The 17,116-nt window shown below is 41.1% G+C and overlaps 2 protein-coding genes and 2 pseudogenes across 4 annotated transcripts in view; 3 read left to right on the top strand and 1 right to left on the bottom strand.

Moving 5' to 3' along the window:
* LOC102888432 (phospholipid-transporting ATPase FetA) overlaps positions 1-1,762 on the top strand; it is a 68,090-nt gene extending 66,328 nt beyond the window's left edge. Inside the window, exons 24-27 of the mRNA XM_025049709.1 lie at positions 14-256; positions 410-548; positions 1,350-1,480; positions 1,580-1,762. Of these exons, the coding sequence (XP_024905477.1) occupies positions 14-256; positions 410-548; positions 1,350-1,480; positions 1,580-1,762 (696 nt within the window). The remainder of the gene's footprint in view (positions 1-13; positions 257-409; positions 549-1,349; positions 1,481-1,579) is intronic.
* A 7,667-nt stretch (positions 1,763-9,429) lies between these two features.
* The window catches only part of RUSC2 (RUN and SH3 domain containing 2), a 48,534-nt gene continuing 40,847 nt past the window's right edge, over positions 9,430-17,116 (top strand). For 2 of the 3 annotated variants that reach the window (XM_025049715.1, XM_006916020.3), the window contains exon 1: positions 9,430-10,316. The gene's annotated coding sequence lies outside the window, so the exon portion shown is untranslated. The remainder of the gene's footprint in view (positions 10,317-17,116) is intronic. The other variant, XM_025049717.1, reaches the window with a different exon arrangement.
* On the bottom strand, positions 12,209-12,327 carry LOC112483166 (annotated as a pseudogene).
* On the top strand, positions 13,177-13,295 carry LOC112483140 (annotated as a pseudogene).

Here is a 17,116-nt window from a genome sequence, read left to right as displayed (position 1 = left end):
CTGGTGCTTCCAGGATGTGAATGAAACATGGAGCCTACATTTCCCAGAGCTGTATGAGCCAGGCCAGCACAACCTCTATTTCAACAAGAAGGAATTCATCAAGTGTTTTATGCATGGGATCTACAGTTCCTTTGTGCTGTTCTTTGTCCCCATGGGGACTGTTTTCAACTCAGTATGCAGCGATGGGAAGGAAATCGACTACCAGTCCTTCTCCTTGATAGTGCAGACCTCCTTGCTTTGTGTAGTCACAATGCAGGTGTGGCCAGTGGTGATGGGAGTAAGGGGATTGGGTGGGGAGACTGTCTGGAAAAGAGGGAGGGAAGGAAGGATCCTCCATTACAGAATTGGAGAAGGGAGGTGGCTGATAAGTCCCAGGTTATAGAGTATTGCATATAAGTGTGGTTTTCAGATTGCCCTGAAGACAACCTACTGGACGGTGATAAGCCACTTCTTCATTTGGGGTAGCCTGGGTTTCTACTTTTGCGTCTTATTCTTCCTGAAAAGTGATCATTTGTGCCTAATTTTCCCCAACGTCTTCCAATTCCTAGGTAAGGCTCTGCCCAGTGGGTGGCATGGGGATGGAGGATAGGGGTGGGGAATATGAACCAAGTATATTTGTTTAATAAATGTGTGCAGAGTAGCTATTACTATGTGCTCAGCTCTGTGACTATAGTTATGAGTAAGACATGGTCTCTGCCCTAAAAGGACTCAAAATCGAGCAGGGGAAATATTTCACCTTATAGAGTTTCTAAGATATTTTCCAATTTTTTTATCCAATTTGATCTTTACAAGCATCCTGTGATGTAGACAAGGCAAGAATTAATAGCACCATTTTAGAGACTAGAGGTTTTTAATTTTAAATGACTCAAATTTAGGTCCCCTGGTTCCTAGTCCAATATTCTTTCCATTGTGGCATACTACCTTGTTGTCTCCCAGATTAATTTCCCTACCTCTCATATCTACTATGAGGAGGACAAAATACAGAGAGAGTAAATATGTAGATGTAGCTGGCTCCCACCTGTTGTCAGGGCACTCATTTTTCCCCTCCAAAGTCCTCTGTCCCATTTTCATGTCCAGGCCAATGCTCTGGGATTCCTGTAACCTACCCCCACCTCTCCTGCCCTGCCCAGCCTTTAGCAGGAGACAAAGGTATGTAAATTCACAGTAACTTTCGCTGTACAAAGGACCTCACTGCAATTTTTTTGCATTTATATTATTTCTCAGGAGACTAAACTGTCTCCAGATCAATAACTTCCTTCTTTGGACTGAAGAGTATCTAAGTTCTGCCTGACAGCCCCCTTTCTCTAGGCTCTGGTTCAGCCTTTCCCCTCCTGGCTCATTGTTTACAGGTGTGGCAAAGAACACTCTGAAACTGCCACAGCTGTGGCTGAGTGTTGCCCTCAGCGTGGTGCTCTGTGTTTTGCCTGCCGTTGGGTACCAGTTCCTCAAACCACTATTCTGGCCCTTCTCTGTGGACAAGGTAAGCAGAATAGGGAATCTGCCCAAATGTCATCTGATTCGTGACCCCTTTCACCTTTGCCTCTAAATAAAAACCCTGTCCCCCATGCTCTGGCTGTAGGTTATTGACAGAATTCATCGCATGAAACAATCACTGCCACCCCCAGTCCAGATTAAACTGAAACATTCGAGCTCTCGACGTTCTGCCTACGCATTCTCCCACAAACAGGGCTTTGGGCCCCTCATCACTTCTGGCAAGTTTATGAAGTCCAAGTTTCCCAAGAAGGACAGCTCTGCTTTTTAAAAGTAGAGGTCTTTAGGGAAACCCCAAAGGAGTCACTCATTGCTCTTCCTCCCTTGTATTCACCTTAGTAGGAAGGACTTAGAGTCCCTGGCAGAGCAGCATAAACCTGCCCTTCCACTCATTCCAGGGACACAGCCTTTTCATTCCCTAGAATGCTGTAACCAGGTAAGGCAAGGAAAGGTAAAGAAAGAGCTCCCAGATATCCATCAGAGTTACAGCATTTCAAGAAAAAGCATTGTCAGACCTCCCTTCTACCAACTCTTCTAAATTTTAATCCAGACAAACAAATGTGGAAGTAATGGGTGAACAGGGTCAGTGTGGGGAAGGGAAGAGAAAATAGGACCTAAGAATCTTGCTCTGGCCCCCATTTCCCATACCCAGAGCAACCATAAACCTTGCCAGAGCCCCACACAAACATGGTCCCACTCAGGCACCATTCTCAGGTTTATCTGGGGGATTCAGTGTGTCTTCTGCTGGCCCTGGGTAGCAGAAGGAGGAGACAGCTGTGAAAAATTGGTCATAAGAAGCTGAAGGAAAGTTTCTGGACCAAAAAAAAAAAAAAAAAGGGGGCTCCTGCCTTAAAGACAGCTCAAGATTTTGCTTTCTTCCCCTCTCTTTGATGCCTTTGACCCAAGAACTGACGCTTTTCCAGGCCTCAGAACTGGGGGAGAGAGACTGAATGGGATTTTAAAAAATCTTTTCTTGAGGAGACAGCCATAATTGATGAACATTTGTCTTCATTCCATAAAGTTATTTTGAGAAGAAATTGTATGTACTTGGGAAATTGTTTCTAAGAAGTTTATGGAGTAATAAATTGCTTATTTTGGAGTGGAGAAATGTGTATGGTCTGTTGGGGCCCCAGCAACAATTACATAGTCCAAGCAATATCCTCGACCCACAGACTCCCCACCCTCCCCCTTCAAATTAAACCAATATTTCCCTTACCCCCTTTTCTCTTTTTTTTTTTAAGTTCTATGCCACTTTTCTGCTGCTAAGCTCTATCTTGACTTCGCTATGACTACATCTTTTAACCATATAGCTCTAGCCTCTTTACACACCTTAAATATTGGTTCTCAAAGTTCAGTGCTAGGTTCTCTGCTCATCTTTCTCTGTATACTTTCTCTGAGTGACTTCATCTAAACTCATGTCTTCATTTACCAACAACAAAGAGATTTTCAGTTCTCACTCTATGCTAGATCTCTTTTGAAATCCAGATCCATTTATTAAACTGACTCTGAGACCCTTCACTTAGTTGAATTGCAGGAAACTCACACTCAACCCACCAACCTGCATTTATCATTTTTCTTCAGAATTTCATCCCAGGATGCCACTACCATTATTGCCACTATCCAGTCAACAAAGGCAGACTGGTAGGAATCATCCTAAAGCCTTTCTCTAGTCTGATATATAATAAGTCATCAAATAATGTAAATTCTGTATCTTTATTATGTCACTTTCAGTTCCCTCCATTATTTCTACTATTGCCCTTTTTCAGACTCCGATCATCTCTCACATGGATAAAATCTCCCAACTCATCTTCCTGGTCTTCTCCTATTCAAGGCATAAGCAATCCCACTTCCAGAGTCATCTGCCTGAAAGGCAAATTTGATTGTGTCAGGCCCCAGTTTTGCATCCTTTAAGGGCTTCTCATGCCTCTGGATCAAGTTAAAATTTGGACATTTAATTATTGGGCCCTCTCTAGCCTTGTCTTTCACTACTCCACCTTCTGCATTCACTCCAATCATACTATTTCTGGTCTTCGTGTCATCAAACATGCTGTTCTCATATCCCAAAATGCTTTCCCTCACCCCCTTCTTCATCTAGCAAACTCCTAGTCATCCTTCAAAACTCAGAATAGTTGGAACTAGATAGAGGTGATGATTGAACAACATTATGAATGTACTAAGGCCACTGAATTGTATACTTTAAAATGCTTAATTTTATGTTATGTGAATTTTACCTTGATTTTTAAAATAAACCTCAGATTAAGCAATTTATCCTCCAAGACCCTCCCCTGATGCCTCAATGTGACTTATACACTTGTGACTTATATACTTATTCAGTTGCTCCCCTGTGCATACCTCTGTTAGTGACACTTACTACAGAGCATTTTAATCACTAATTTACTTGTCTATTCATAGCATATAATGGGCTTTTAATAAATGTCTGTTGAATTAATGAGCAAATGAAATGAAAGAATTGGAATCTGCTGCTCTGCCTACTTTTCTTGTTTCTCCAAATAGTACCACCACCCAACAAATAACTCGAACCAGATCCTGGAAGCCCTTCTGTTCCTCTAATATAATCTATTTTGTTACCAAATTCCATTTACTCCGTCTTAGATATATCTTTAAATCTTTCCCTTCCTTTTCATCCCCAGGCCCATTGCTTTCGTCATTTCTTGCCAAGATTATGGCAACATCCTCCTCTCTGGCCTCCCTGCCTCTTTCTGCTTCTTTTCAATCCATTATCCACACCACAGAGAATGATCTTTCAAGAGTACAAATCAGATCATGTCATGTATGTCATGTGTCGGTTTAAAATCTTTTAATAACTCTCATCAGAGAAATGCATATAAAAACCATAATGAGATATCACGTCACACCTGTCAGAATGGCTATCATCAATAAATCAAAGAACAAGTGTTGACAAGGATGTGGAAAAAAGGGAACTCTCATACGCTGTTGGTGGGATTGCAGATTGGTACAGCCACGATGGAAAACAGTCTGGAAGTTTCTCAAAAAATTAAAAATGGATATACCTTTTGACCTAGCAATTGTACTTCTGGGTATTTATCTAAAGAACCCAAAACAATAATTCGTAAAGATCTACGCACCCCTATGTTCATGGCAGCACAATTTACAACAACCAAGATATGGAAGCAACCTAAATGCCTATCAATAGATGATTGGATAAAGATATATGATTGGTTCATATATACAATGGAATATTACTCAGCCATTAAAAAAATGAAATCCTACCATTTACAATCACGTGGATGGACCTAGAGGTTATGCTGAGTGAAATAAGTCAGAGAAAGATAAATACCATACGATGTCACTTATATGTGGAATCTAAGAAACAAAAAGAACAAACTAATCAAAAACAGACTCACAAATATAGAATACAATCTGGGGATGGCCAGAGAGGAGAGGGGTTGGGGGACTGGGAAAATGGGGTGAAAGGTTAAAGAAGTACAAATTAGTAATTGAGAGATGGTCATGGAGATGGGGAGCACAGTAGAGGGAATGTGGTTAGCATTAATGTAATGACTAGGTGGAGAGCCAGAGAAGAAAAAGAGTAATTAGGGTGATTGTCTTATAAACTCTATAAATGTCTAACCAATGTACTGTATACTCGAAACTAAATTTTAAAAATCCTTTAGTGACTCAATATAGCTTTCCTACCTTAGTGCTGTCTACCTCTCCAGCTTCATCACCATTTTCTGATGCATATACCCTCATTTCTGCCAAACCAAGCTTATCCACAATTCCTCAAAGGTTCCATTATCTTCAGAAGACTTTATACGGTGGCTCTTTCTGTTCTCTCCTTTTAGAATACTCCTTCCTCCTTTGCCTAGCTAATGTCTATCTACTTTTCACTTTCAGCTTTGGTCGCTTACTCTGGGAGACTTCACTGACATCCAAACTCCTGTTCTTGAATTGGGTGCCTCTTCCTTGCACATTTATTTTCAGTTCCCAAGAGTTGAATATATTATTACTCATACAACTGTTTTAATTATTGTTTACTTCTCTGTCTTCTCTGTTAGGCCATGATGATCTAGATGTGTCCTTGAGGACAAGAACTTTATTTCATTTTTGTATTCCTATTACCCAGCAGATGACTAGCACTTAGATTATTAATGTTTTTCAATAACTGAGTAAGTGAATGAAATCTACTACTACCTTTTATTTGTCTTGAACTTGCCTCTTACCTTGTCCTTTCTAAATGAATCTTATCCTTTGGTACCTAGTTTCCAGTTATACTGCAGGGGTCTTTTTTCATGAAACATGGTCACTCATGGTCACCCATTTAAGGCATTTGTAAAAATACAATTTGGAACAATAATATCCGCCAAAACCCCTGAACAATCAGCATTCTCTTCCAGTGGTTTATATGCATCTTGGAAGATTTGAGTATCATTCTCTGCTGAGGATCCAAGACAGCAGATGCCACATTCCAAAGTGAGATGTGAGATGGCCATGCAAGACTTGCAAAAAAGGGAGTGTGAAAAACAAGTTTTCAACTCAATTACCTCACCCATCCTGAGAAAAGGGCCAGAAAATCAGACATTGGAAAGAGATCTTTAGAATTGTCAGTGGGCTTTGAGTTCCTCCCCTCCCCCTACCCAGTTCAGTTCAAGTTGAGAGGGTTTTAAGGAAATTGCTTGGAGAGATTGATATGATTAATGTGTTTGGGGGACACAGAGAACTCATAGTTGACTCATAACTGGAAAATGGAAAAAGTGAGAAAACAATTAACTCTGTTCTCTGGCAGAGCAAGACAAGGTGGCTGTGGTGAGATTGGCCTGTATTCCATTGTTTTTGCAGGAAAAGGGATGCATGGGTGCTCCTCATGGACCAGATATGGGCCACGTAAGAGACCTAGTAGGGTTTCTTTATCTTGTCAGAGATACCATCTAAAAGGTTGAGGAAACCTCAGCAGAAGGAAACATGATATATGCTATCAAATACCTACAGATTTCTAATTAGATAGAAGGTTGGTTGCCTGAGAGTGGATTGATTGCCTGAGAAGGGGCATGAGGTAAATTTTCTAGATCTTGATTTTGAGGTGTTTACATGGATGTATACATTTGTCAAAACATATCAAACTGTATATTTAAAATCTTCATTTTATTGTATGTAAATTATACCTCAATAAAGTTAATTTTTCAAATGCCTAGAGATTTGCAAAGGAGTTGTAAGTGACCTGCTAGAAGAGTTGAATTCACCTAAAGTGACTAGGTGTAGGAGAAATATCTCCACCAACAGAGAAGGGATCTCTGAAAAACCTACAACAGGGCTTCTTGAGAAAGAGCTTTAGCTACCTGCCAAGCACTACAATTAGTTTGTGACTATTAGTTGAATAGAAACCTCCCTCATCTCTTCTCCTTCCACCCTGCTCAAACACTGGAGAGAAAGGGCTAGCAAGCTGGGGATGGGTGAAGAGATAAGTGGGAAAAATAAACATCTACTAAGCCCCACCCCCATTTCCCACTGAACATGGCCACCTGCAATAGGGCCAAGCTGAGAAATGGGAAATGCTTTAATTTTAAGGTTTGAAGTTTAAAAATTGTTTCATTAGTCTGCACATCTTAATTGTTAAAGTTTTATTCCAGGAGAGAACCCCATGAGGGGCTTCCGAAGTTGGGTTCAGTGAGGAAATCTTTTTATTTGAGCGAGATTGAATAGCAGCTAATAGCAAAAAGAGGCAATTCCAGATTACATAGGCCATGTTTACACTTGTTCCTCATCTATAGCCTCTTGGGAACAGGGAAAGGCCACAGGACTATCTGGTTCACCCTGCACCTTTTTCTTTAAGAACTTGTGGGAAAAAATAACTTTATTTACCACTGCCAGAAATAGAGAAACAAGGGCACATTATCCTAGTCCCAACATTTCTCAGCAATTCTAGCCCCCAATCTTCTAAGATATGTGCAAAGAGTTTTGGAAAAGACTCAGCATTTGGAGGAGTCTCGGGGTCATCCTAGACTATTTGTTCTATTCTTCCCCCCATCCCACCCCCAATGATACACTTAATTAAGTCATGTAGATTTCTATACCCTAAATCTCTCTTGAATCTACCTCCTCCAATTTAACCCCTCAGCCACTGTCCTAATTCAGACTCTCACTTCTCATCACAATTACCACAGAGTCTCCTAACTGATCTCTTTACCTCCCTAATTCAATATTCACACTCTGATTAGAGTGAGATTTCTAAAGAGCAAATCTATTCAAATACTGGTAATAGTGTAAAATGTGTCTGGCCATAACTGAATAGATACCAGTTCCTGGGGATGCAAATTAATTTTGTCTAGTAGAGAATATACATGTCTAACACTTACATCCTCATTTGAACTGGTTTTAATATCTTATTGGTTCCCTCATTAACAAGTGAGTTTAATATTTATTTTGTATTTGTATAAGGTTCATGATTTTACCTTTTTTGAAAATTATCCCTTAACACAAGTAACAGGATGTAACCCATACTTGCTGAATGAAAGAAACTATATGAATGGATAGAAGGATATGTCATCTACCCAGGGCAGGAATCAAGCTGAACGGCCTCAACAACCTGGGCAGTAGTCTCTGTGTATAGACTTGGCTCCTCCCTATGCAACAGATTGTTCCTTCTCAGCTACTCAGGCCATTGGTAAGTAAAAGATAGTCACTCACACAGTTCTCAAATTTCCATTATAAGTCAGACCATGAGTAAGGATATAGTTCTTTCGCTAATTCCAAATTATCAGGTAAAGGATGCTAATTGATCTACTTTGGAATAAGTCCCTACCCTGGACCATTTAACTGTACAAAAATGTGGCTTTTCATTGGTCCCCCTGATGGCAGTCCTAGCCCTCTCTACTTCATCTTCAGAATTTTATTTCTAAAATTTGATTTGCCATTCCTGCCTCTGCAGAAGCCCCTCAGTATCTCTCCACTGCTTACAGGTGAGTCTCAACTCTTTAGTATGTCACAGGAGGCTCTTCATTATCAGATCTCTGACCATGTCTGCTATGCTCTCTCCATTGCATCCCACACCTCCATCATATCAATTATTTTGCCCCTGTTTTTTTTTTTGCACATGCTGATTCCCCCATACTCTTAATAGCCTACTCATTCTTTAAAACTCATCTCACGCCACTTCTATGAAGCCTGAGGATGTATTACACAGTATGACATTTACCTGCTTTCTTGTGACCCAACAGCCGGTCAGTGCCTAGAGCACAAGGTCTCAGCCTCTCTTTCATGGAACATAGAACCTGGTGGGCTTCTAATAACTATTTGCTGAATGACTGCCTGCCCCTAACCCCCTTCAGCTAAAAGAAGGAAACAATATGATCCTCATATGAGTGATGTTAAAAAATTATTCATGACACTTGTTAAAGATAATAAGGCAAACTTTATTTAAGGGGGGACCATCATAATACGTATAGGGACCACTGCAATGGGTCTTGCAGTGGGGGAGAGATTGAGCTCAACTCAGACCCCAACAAAGATAAGTGGAGATTTATAGCCATGGAGCAGTGGTCAGAGTCAGTGGGTGGAAAATTTTAGTCCTAGTCTGCTATAATACCACAGACCAGGTAGCTCTTACAAGCAACGGAAATTTATTTTTATGTTTTTTAAGTTTATTGGGGTAACATTGGTTAATACAATTATATAATTTGGAAATTTATTTCTCATAGTTATGGAGGCTGGAATCTTGAGATCAGGGAGAAGCAGAGGCAGATTTCTTGTATCCTACCTAACCTGGAGGATTTGGGCTAGGGAGCTCTGTGAGAAGAGCTATAACAGCACTAACCCTATTTATGCGGGCTCTACCCTCATGACTTAATCGCCTCCCAAAGGCCCCATCTACTAATACTATCACCTCTAGGGGATAGAATTTCAACAAATGAACTTTGGAGGGACACACACATTCAGACCATAGCAATTACTAGGGGGAAACATCAGGGATAAAGGGGATTCTTGCTAGACCCGCTCAACGAATTCTTGCTGAAGCTAGGCCAGGGTAATAAGATAGGGAGGATGGTCAGATACTAAGGATGGGGGATTTTCACTAAACTGACTTAACAGGATCCTTGCTCAAACTGGGTTCTACAAGGCCAAAGAGGGAACCCCTAGGTCAAGCATAGTCCAGCAGAGAACTCAAATAAGCCTGATTAAAGTTTTGGTCAAAGGAGTCTTCGTCAGTTTCAGGTTTTACCAGGGCTTCTTAACCCCGGTTATGGGTGGGGTGCTTTTAAAAAATATCAAAGCCTGGGCACCACCCCAGTGACTGATTCAATCAGTCTCGACTGAGATCAAGCCTTAGTTTCGCTCTTTTTCTAATTCCTCAAGAGGTTCTACTGGGGGTGTCAGGGTTGATAATCGGGGCTTTAGGCGAAGGTGGGTAAGCAAATGCACCTGCCTTCGAAGCCAGTAGGCCTGCGGCCCAGGATTCTCGGTTTCAGCGCAACCGAGCTGCGCTTCGCTGGACACCACCCCAGATGGGCGGGCCGCGGGCGGCAGAAGGCGGGGCCACAGCCGTAACCTCACCGCTCCCCTCGCGGGAAAGCACTGCGCGTGACTCGCTGCGCACATCGCACCCGGAGCTAGGGCGGTGGGTGAACACAACGAGCCCGGTGGGCCGAACCAACGCGCCGTCCGGAGAGGCAGCAAGAGGGCAACCCAGATTGGACCATCGGCGCCGCGGCCGCAGGGGGGACCGGGCGTTACCAACCCGTCTGGAGAGGAGGGGGACGCCGGCCTGTCTCGGCTGCAACACAACACCTGGAGGGCGCGAGACGCCGCCGTCGCCGCTGCTGAAGGACCGCGCTGAGGCGAGAAACCAGGTGGGGACTCCTGTTCGGGGTGCGGCGGGGTCTGGAAGACCCTTTATCCTCACATTTCGAATGATTCCTTAGGAGAAGGTCCTCTGTCCACCTATTCAGCACTCGACAGCCCCGCCCTTTTTTCTTTCCCTTAGTTCCCTCAGCTCCATCCTTCCGTTCTGCTTCGACCTCCTGGACCCACTTTATCCTCAGTCATCTTCCTGACCCTTCAGCTTTACCATCCAGTGGGCCCTCAAACTCAGGACTACCATCCCTTTGGGCGTCACCCCGGATCCGCCCCAACCGTCTCCTCAAACTGTCCCTTCGGAGACACCCTTTTATGCGCCCAGTAGTCACTGCTGTACTCCCATCTGTGACGGCCCTAGGGGAGCGCGAAGGCCCAGCATCCAGCCCGGTGACAGCCGCGGGAGTCTCCGCACAGCTAGTCCCAGCCGGGTCCTCTGCGCCCTCTGTCCCTTTGGTCCCTGGTTCCCAGACTGATATCAGCCCCAGCCGGGTTGAGATCTCTCACGTCCAGTTTTACCTTGGGAAAACCTTTGGTCTGGCAGTTTGCCAGCCCCCTTCCACAGCAATGCCTGCTGCGAAGGGCACCGTGATCCCGTTGTCCAGGACTGGCTTGGGACAGCTAGCCTGGCCCTGTGGACACCGAGACACTGGCCTGGATGCAAGGACCTTGCACTATTCATTTGTATCCCCAGCGCCCAGGATAGTGTCTGATGTACGGTAGCATTTAGTAAATATTTCATGGGTGGATGAATGAATGAATGAATGAATGAGCCCAATGCGGAGGCTGTGAGGCAGAGTGCTTTAGTGAGAAAGATGTCACTAAATACATGAAGGGGAGAAAAAGGAAAAGCACGGGGGATATTACTTGTGGTGCTCATATAGGGAGCATAAAACTGAATATATTCAGTCTCAATTCATGATGTGAGTTTCTATGTGCCAGCGGTTTTCCACTTATGTTCTGTTTACAAAATAAGTCAGGGCTGGAGCTGGAGAGATTTTTATTGGTTTGTGCCTTAGAGGCTGCTCAGATAATCTTGAAAGAGCTTTGCCAGGGTGAACTGCTCCTCTTGCCCTAGAGACTAACTGCTACCTCTGGGGAAGAATTCTGGAGGCCAGCCACAGCCTTTAAAGCTGACTCAGTGTAGCTGGTCAGCAGATGCCTCAGGCAGGTTGGAGGAATGAAGAACCTCAGTTATTTTACCCTTTAGCTCCTGGATACCCGAAATGAACCACCCCTACCTCAACCCATCATCTCAGAGACTGGAGGGATAGATTATCCCAGGCAGGCCTAGTGTGAGGCCTAAATACTACTCTATTATAATCAGGCCATATGGGCCATATGGGCCGTTTGTACCTCAGTAGACCAGAGTCCGACAGGGATTATGACTGCATGAACAATGTCAGTAATAAACAAGAACATGGGCCTTTTAAAGATAAAATTGTCAAAGAACAGAAAGCCTGAAACCTGTTTTTATTGATTCCTAGGATGACTTAAACAGATTCAGTTTCCTGAAAGTAAGACAGGATTCAGAGACCTCAGTTTTAGCCCAGATTCCTTGGGGAAGTAGATAATATTGCTGAGTGATGAAACAATGGCTGGACAGCTGTGAGAGTTTATAAGCTAAGAAGTAGTTACCTGACTAGTAGTAAGTCACATTATTGTAACTGGTGCTCAGAGTGCATGTCACCTGTAGGTGAAAATAGCGATTGGAGTTTCTTTGGAGGCGGTAATATGGCTTACAGAAAGGGAGATCCTACCGCTGTCCCTGGTATTCTGTTACCTGTGCCACCACTCCTGCTGTATGGTCATAGGGCATTAACCACCATTGTTTCTCTTTTGTTTGAGCCAGGCCAAAATCTGATTTCCTCTGATTTTTTCTTTTTAACGCCTATAGCACCTGGTATTCCTAGGTGGTCTCCCATTTGAGTACGAACCAGGCCCAACCCTGCTTAGCTTCCAAGATCAGAGGAGATCAGGCATGTTCAGGGTGGCATGGCCGTAGAGTCTCTGATTTTTATGTTAAGTGTTTAAGGTCTCCTTCTGAGGCCAGGTCTGCTGCCTAACAGGAGTCTGGGTGTACTCTCATCCATTTCTAGCTTTGATTTATCCCTCTTCACTTTCTCTTTTTCCTACCTTCTGACCTATCTTTATAAAGTCTTGGATCATAGAAACCTAAAGCAGGGAGAGGCTCCTGAGTTGGATTAAGGATGGGCATGTAATCTGGAGACCAGTACTTTTTTTAAATTTTGGTAGTGTGTGTCTATACACACAGACACACACATGCACACCTTTATTGCTAGGAATTGACTTACATGATTGTGGGGTGCTGGCTAGACAAGTCCCAATTCATTGGGCAGGCTGGCAGACTGGAAACTCTTGGAAGGAGCTGATGTTGAAGTCTACAGATAGAATTTCTTCTTCCTCAGGGAAACCTCAGTTCTGCTTTTAAGACCTTTCAACTGATTATATGGGGCCCACCCAGATTATAGAGTATAATCCTCTTTCCTGAAAGTTGACTGATTGTAGATGTTAACTGTATCTACAAAATATCTTCACAGGAATGCTTAGATTAGTGTTTGATTGAATAACTCGGTACCATGGCCTAGACAAGCTGACACATAAAACTAATCATTACAGTTTGTCCTTGTCAATTTGGCAGTCATACGTATTTCCTTAAACCATACTTAATCTCCAAATAAAAACAATAGCAAAATCATACTTCCACCTAACATGATCTTGTTATCCTGCATATAACCAAAATTGTGCCAACTGTTTCCCCAAAGAGGATGCAGTCCTCTGGTGTTGTTCACTATTCTTGGTATGCTATAATTTAAATACTGAGATGTAAACTTAGTTTATGGCCATGCCACGCTGAATGTGCCTGATCTCGTCTGATCTCAGAAGCTAAGCAGGGTCAGGCCTGGTTAGTACTTGGATGGGAGACCACCTAGGAATACCAGGTGCTATAGGCGTTAAAAAATAAAAGAGATGTAAACTTAACTATAATTAATACATCTTATGTTAGACGATAAGGGGGAAAGAGAGGGAAGAAAATAAAAATACTTGCTTTACTTATGTACATATGTTATATATATATACACATTCATAAGAAAATAAAAAATACTCATAACTCTTTTACTGCCTTCTAATGTACTACATAGTTTATTGTGTTCGTTGTTCACTGTTATGTCCTATGCACTTAAAACAGTGTCTGGCACATAGTAGATGCTCATCAGTAGTGTTATTTTTTTAATTTATAGAATGGATAAAAGAAAGGAAGTGGTGTTAGTATTTTGTCTCCTTGTCTAGCATAAGTAGTTGATCTTGATTGACAATAGGAGGCAAACATCTGATTCCCATCCCGGGGGCTAGTAAACTTTAGTTAGCCCGGCTAGAGGCTTATGGATTTTATTGATCTTTCCAAAGGACCAGCTTTCGATTTTGTTGATTTTCTCTAATGGTTTCCTGTTTTCAGTTTCATGGATTTCTGCTCTAATTTTTATTATTCTTTTTCTTATGTCGGTTTTAAATTGCTCTTCTTTTTCTAATTTCTTAAAGTGGAAACTTAGATTATTGATTTTTGACCTTTCTTCTTTTCTAATATACGCATTCAATGCTATAAATTTTTCTCTAATCACTGCTTTCATTGCATCCCACAAATTTTGATAAGTTGTGTTTTCATTTTCATTTACTTCAGAATATTTTAAAATTTCTCTTGAGATTTCTTCTTTGATCCCATGTGTTATTTTTTTGAAAGTTTGATTTTTTTAATTTAATTTATTGAGGTGACATTGGTTAATAAAATTATATAGGTTTCAAGTGTATAATTCGATAGTACCATATATTTGACCCCCATTACCCTTATGTACCTCCCCCTGCCCCTTCCCTCTAGTAACCACTAAACTGTTTTTTGTATATGAGTTTTTGTTTGTCTTGTTCATTTGTTGCGTTCAGTTTTATATCACATATATAAGTGAAATCATATGTTTCTCAACTTTTTCTGTCTGACTTATTCCACTTAGCATTTTAATCTCAAGAGCCATCCATATTGTCTCAAACGGCAGTATTTAATCTTTTCTAATGGCTGAGTAATATTCCATTGTATATATGTACCACATCTTCTTTATCCAGTCATCATCCATCAAAGGACACTTCAGGTGTTTCCTTGACTTGGCCACCATGAATAATGTGGCAGTGAACTTTGAGGTATGTATATCTTTACAGATAAATGTTTTCAAATCTTTTGGGTCGATACCCAGAAGAGGGATTGCTGGGTCATATGGTAATTCTATTCTCAATTTTTTGAGGAACCTCCATACTGTTTTCCATTGTGGCTGCACCAGTGTACATTCCCACCAGCAATATATGAGAGTTCTTTCTTCCCAACAACCTCTCCAAACCTTATTACTTGTCTTGTTGATGATAGTCATTCTAACAGGTGTGAGGTGGTATCTCATTGTGATTTTGATTTGCATTTCTCTAATAGCTAGTGAAGTTGACCATCTTTTCATATGTCTGTTGGTCGTTTTTATGTCTTCTTGGGAGAAGTATCTGTTCAGGTCCTCTGCCCATTTTTTAATTAGATCCTTTGTTGTTGTTGTTGTTGAGTTGTATGAGCTCTTTTTATATTTTGGATATAACACCTTTTCAGAGGTGTTATTTGCAAATATCTTCTTCAATTCAGCTGGTTGCCTCTTTGTTTTGTTTGTGGTTACTTTTGTTGTACAGAGCTTTTTAGTTTAATATAGTCTCATTCATTTATTTTTGCTTTTACCTCCTTTGCCTTTAAGGTCAAATTCATAAAATCCTCTCTAAAACCAAGGACCATGAGTTAGTACCTATGTTTTTTTCTATCCAATGTATTGTTTCAGGTCTTATATTTACGTCTTTGATACATTTTGAGTTAATTTTGGTGTGTGGTGACAGATAGAAGTCTAGTTTCCATTCTTTGACATGTGGCTTTCCAGTTTTCCCAGCACCACTTATTGAAGAGGCTATCTTTTCTCTGTTGTATGTTTTTGGCTCCTTTGGCAAAAATTATTTTCCCATATATATATGGGTCCAAGGTCTCAATTCTGTTCCATTGATCTATTTGTCTGTTTTTCTGCCAATACCATGCTGTTTTGATTATTGTCACTTTTGTTAGTACATTTTTAATGAGCTTTTATACTTTTCCCTGTATAGGCTTCCTGTTAAGACCTCAGTAACCCCAGAAATACTCTGAATTGTTTTATTTGTTTTTTCTTCAACTTCCAATACTTCCAAGTGTTGCCAAATGCCAAGTTAAATTTGAATTTCAGATAAACAACAGGGTGTCTTGTATTTTTATTTGCTAAATCTGGCAACCTTAGTTCATGGGGAGGCTTATGAGTTCTAATTTTCTCTCTGCAAATTAAGGACAATAACTCACTCTTTTCTTCTGTTACTCATACACAATGACTGAGCACCCTATCAAAAGTCACTTGACTGTGATGGCTCACTGCATGTTAGGGTAAGGTCAGGCTCTGTAGAGATAGTCCGATTGGTCAGTGCTGAGGTTACCCAAAAAACATCCTCACAGACATTGGCATATGATAATTGTAGTTCTTGTCAGTTGAGTTCATAATGCAAAATGAGTGTATTATTTTGTATATCAACATTGCTCTGAGAGAGATGTCCATGAGTGGGGGTGGGGGAGGTGCAAGGTAGATTCTAAAAAAAAAGTATTACTCAGAACCTCTCTTTACCACAGTTACTCTTTTTCTGTGTGTGGTAAAATATACCTAACATAAAATTTACCATTTTAACGATTCTCAAATGTACAGTTCAGCGGCGTTAAGTACATTCACTTTGTTGTCCAACCACCACCATCAGCCATCTCCAGAACTTTTTCATCTCAAACTGAAACCCCATACTCATTAAACAATAATTCCTCATTCCCTCTTCCCTCAAGTCCCTGGCAACTACCATTTTATTTTCTTTCTCCATGAATTTGACTACTCTGGGTACTTCATATAAGTTGAATCATACAATATTTGTCTCTTTGTGACTGGCCTATTTCACTTAACATAATGTCTTCAAGATTCATCCATGTTGTAGCTTATATTTGAATTTCCTTCCTTTTTAAATATGAATAATATTCATTGTATGTATATACCGCCTTCTGTTTATCCATTCATCCATCGATGGACACTTGGGTTGCTTCTGCATTTTGGCTATTGTGAATAATGCTGCTATGAACATGGGTATATAAGTATCTGCTTGAGCTTCTGCTTTCAATTCCTTTGGATATGTATGTGCTTAGAAATGGAATTGCTGGATTGTATGGTAATTCAGTGCTTGCTTTTTTGAGCAACTGCCATACTGTTGTTTACAGTGGCTATACCATTTTACATTCCCACAGCAATATAAAGAGTTCCAATTTTCCCACATCCTTGCCAACACTTATTATTATTTTTTTTAATAATAGTCATCCTAATGGTTATAAAGTAGTATCTCATTGTGGTTTTGATTTGCGTATCTCTAATGACTAGTGATGTTCAGCATCTTTTCATGCTTATTGGCCATTTTTATATCTTCTTTGGAGAAAAGTCTATTGAAATACACCTCAGAAAAGAAAAAGGAAGCTATCAAACCTGAACTCTCTCACTTCCTACCACCAATCTGCAAATGTATCTACAGCCATCCCCTCCTCATCAGTTGCAATGAAGGAAGTATCTCAGCTCCTAAAAAAAAACTGTTCCTCCCTGCTGCACTGGAATGCATACTCTCCCACTTTATCTTTTCAGCCATGGTAGTGCCCTGAAATATTCAC

Source organism: Pteropus alecto, unplaced genomic scaffold (assembly GCF_000325575.1).
Source record: "Pteropus alecto unplaced genomic scaffold, ASM32557v1 scaffold206, whole genome shotgun sequence".
NCBI classification, from domain to species: domain Eukaryota; kingdom Metazoa; phylum Chordata; class Mammalia; order Chiroptera; family Pteropodidae; genus Pteropus; species Pteropus alecto.
Note: the sequence above shows the minus strand (reverse complement) of the source record. Positions and strands in the feature narration are given on the sequence as shown.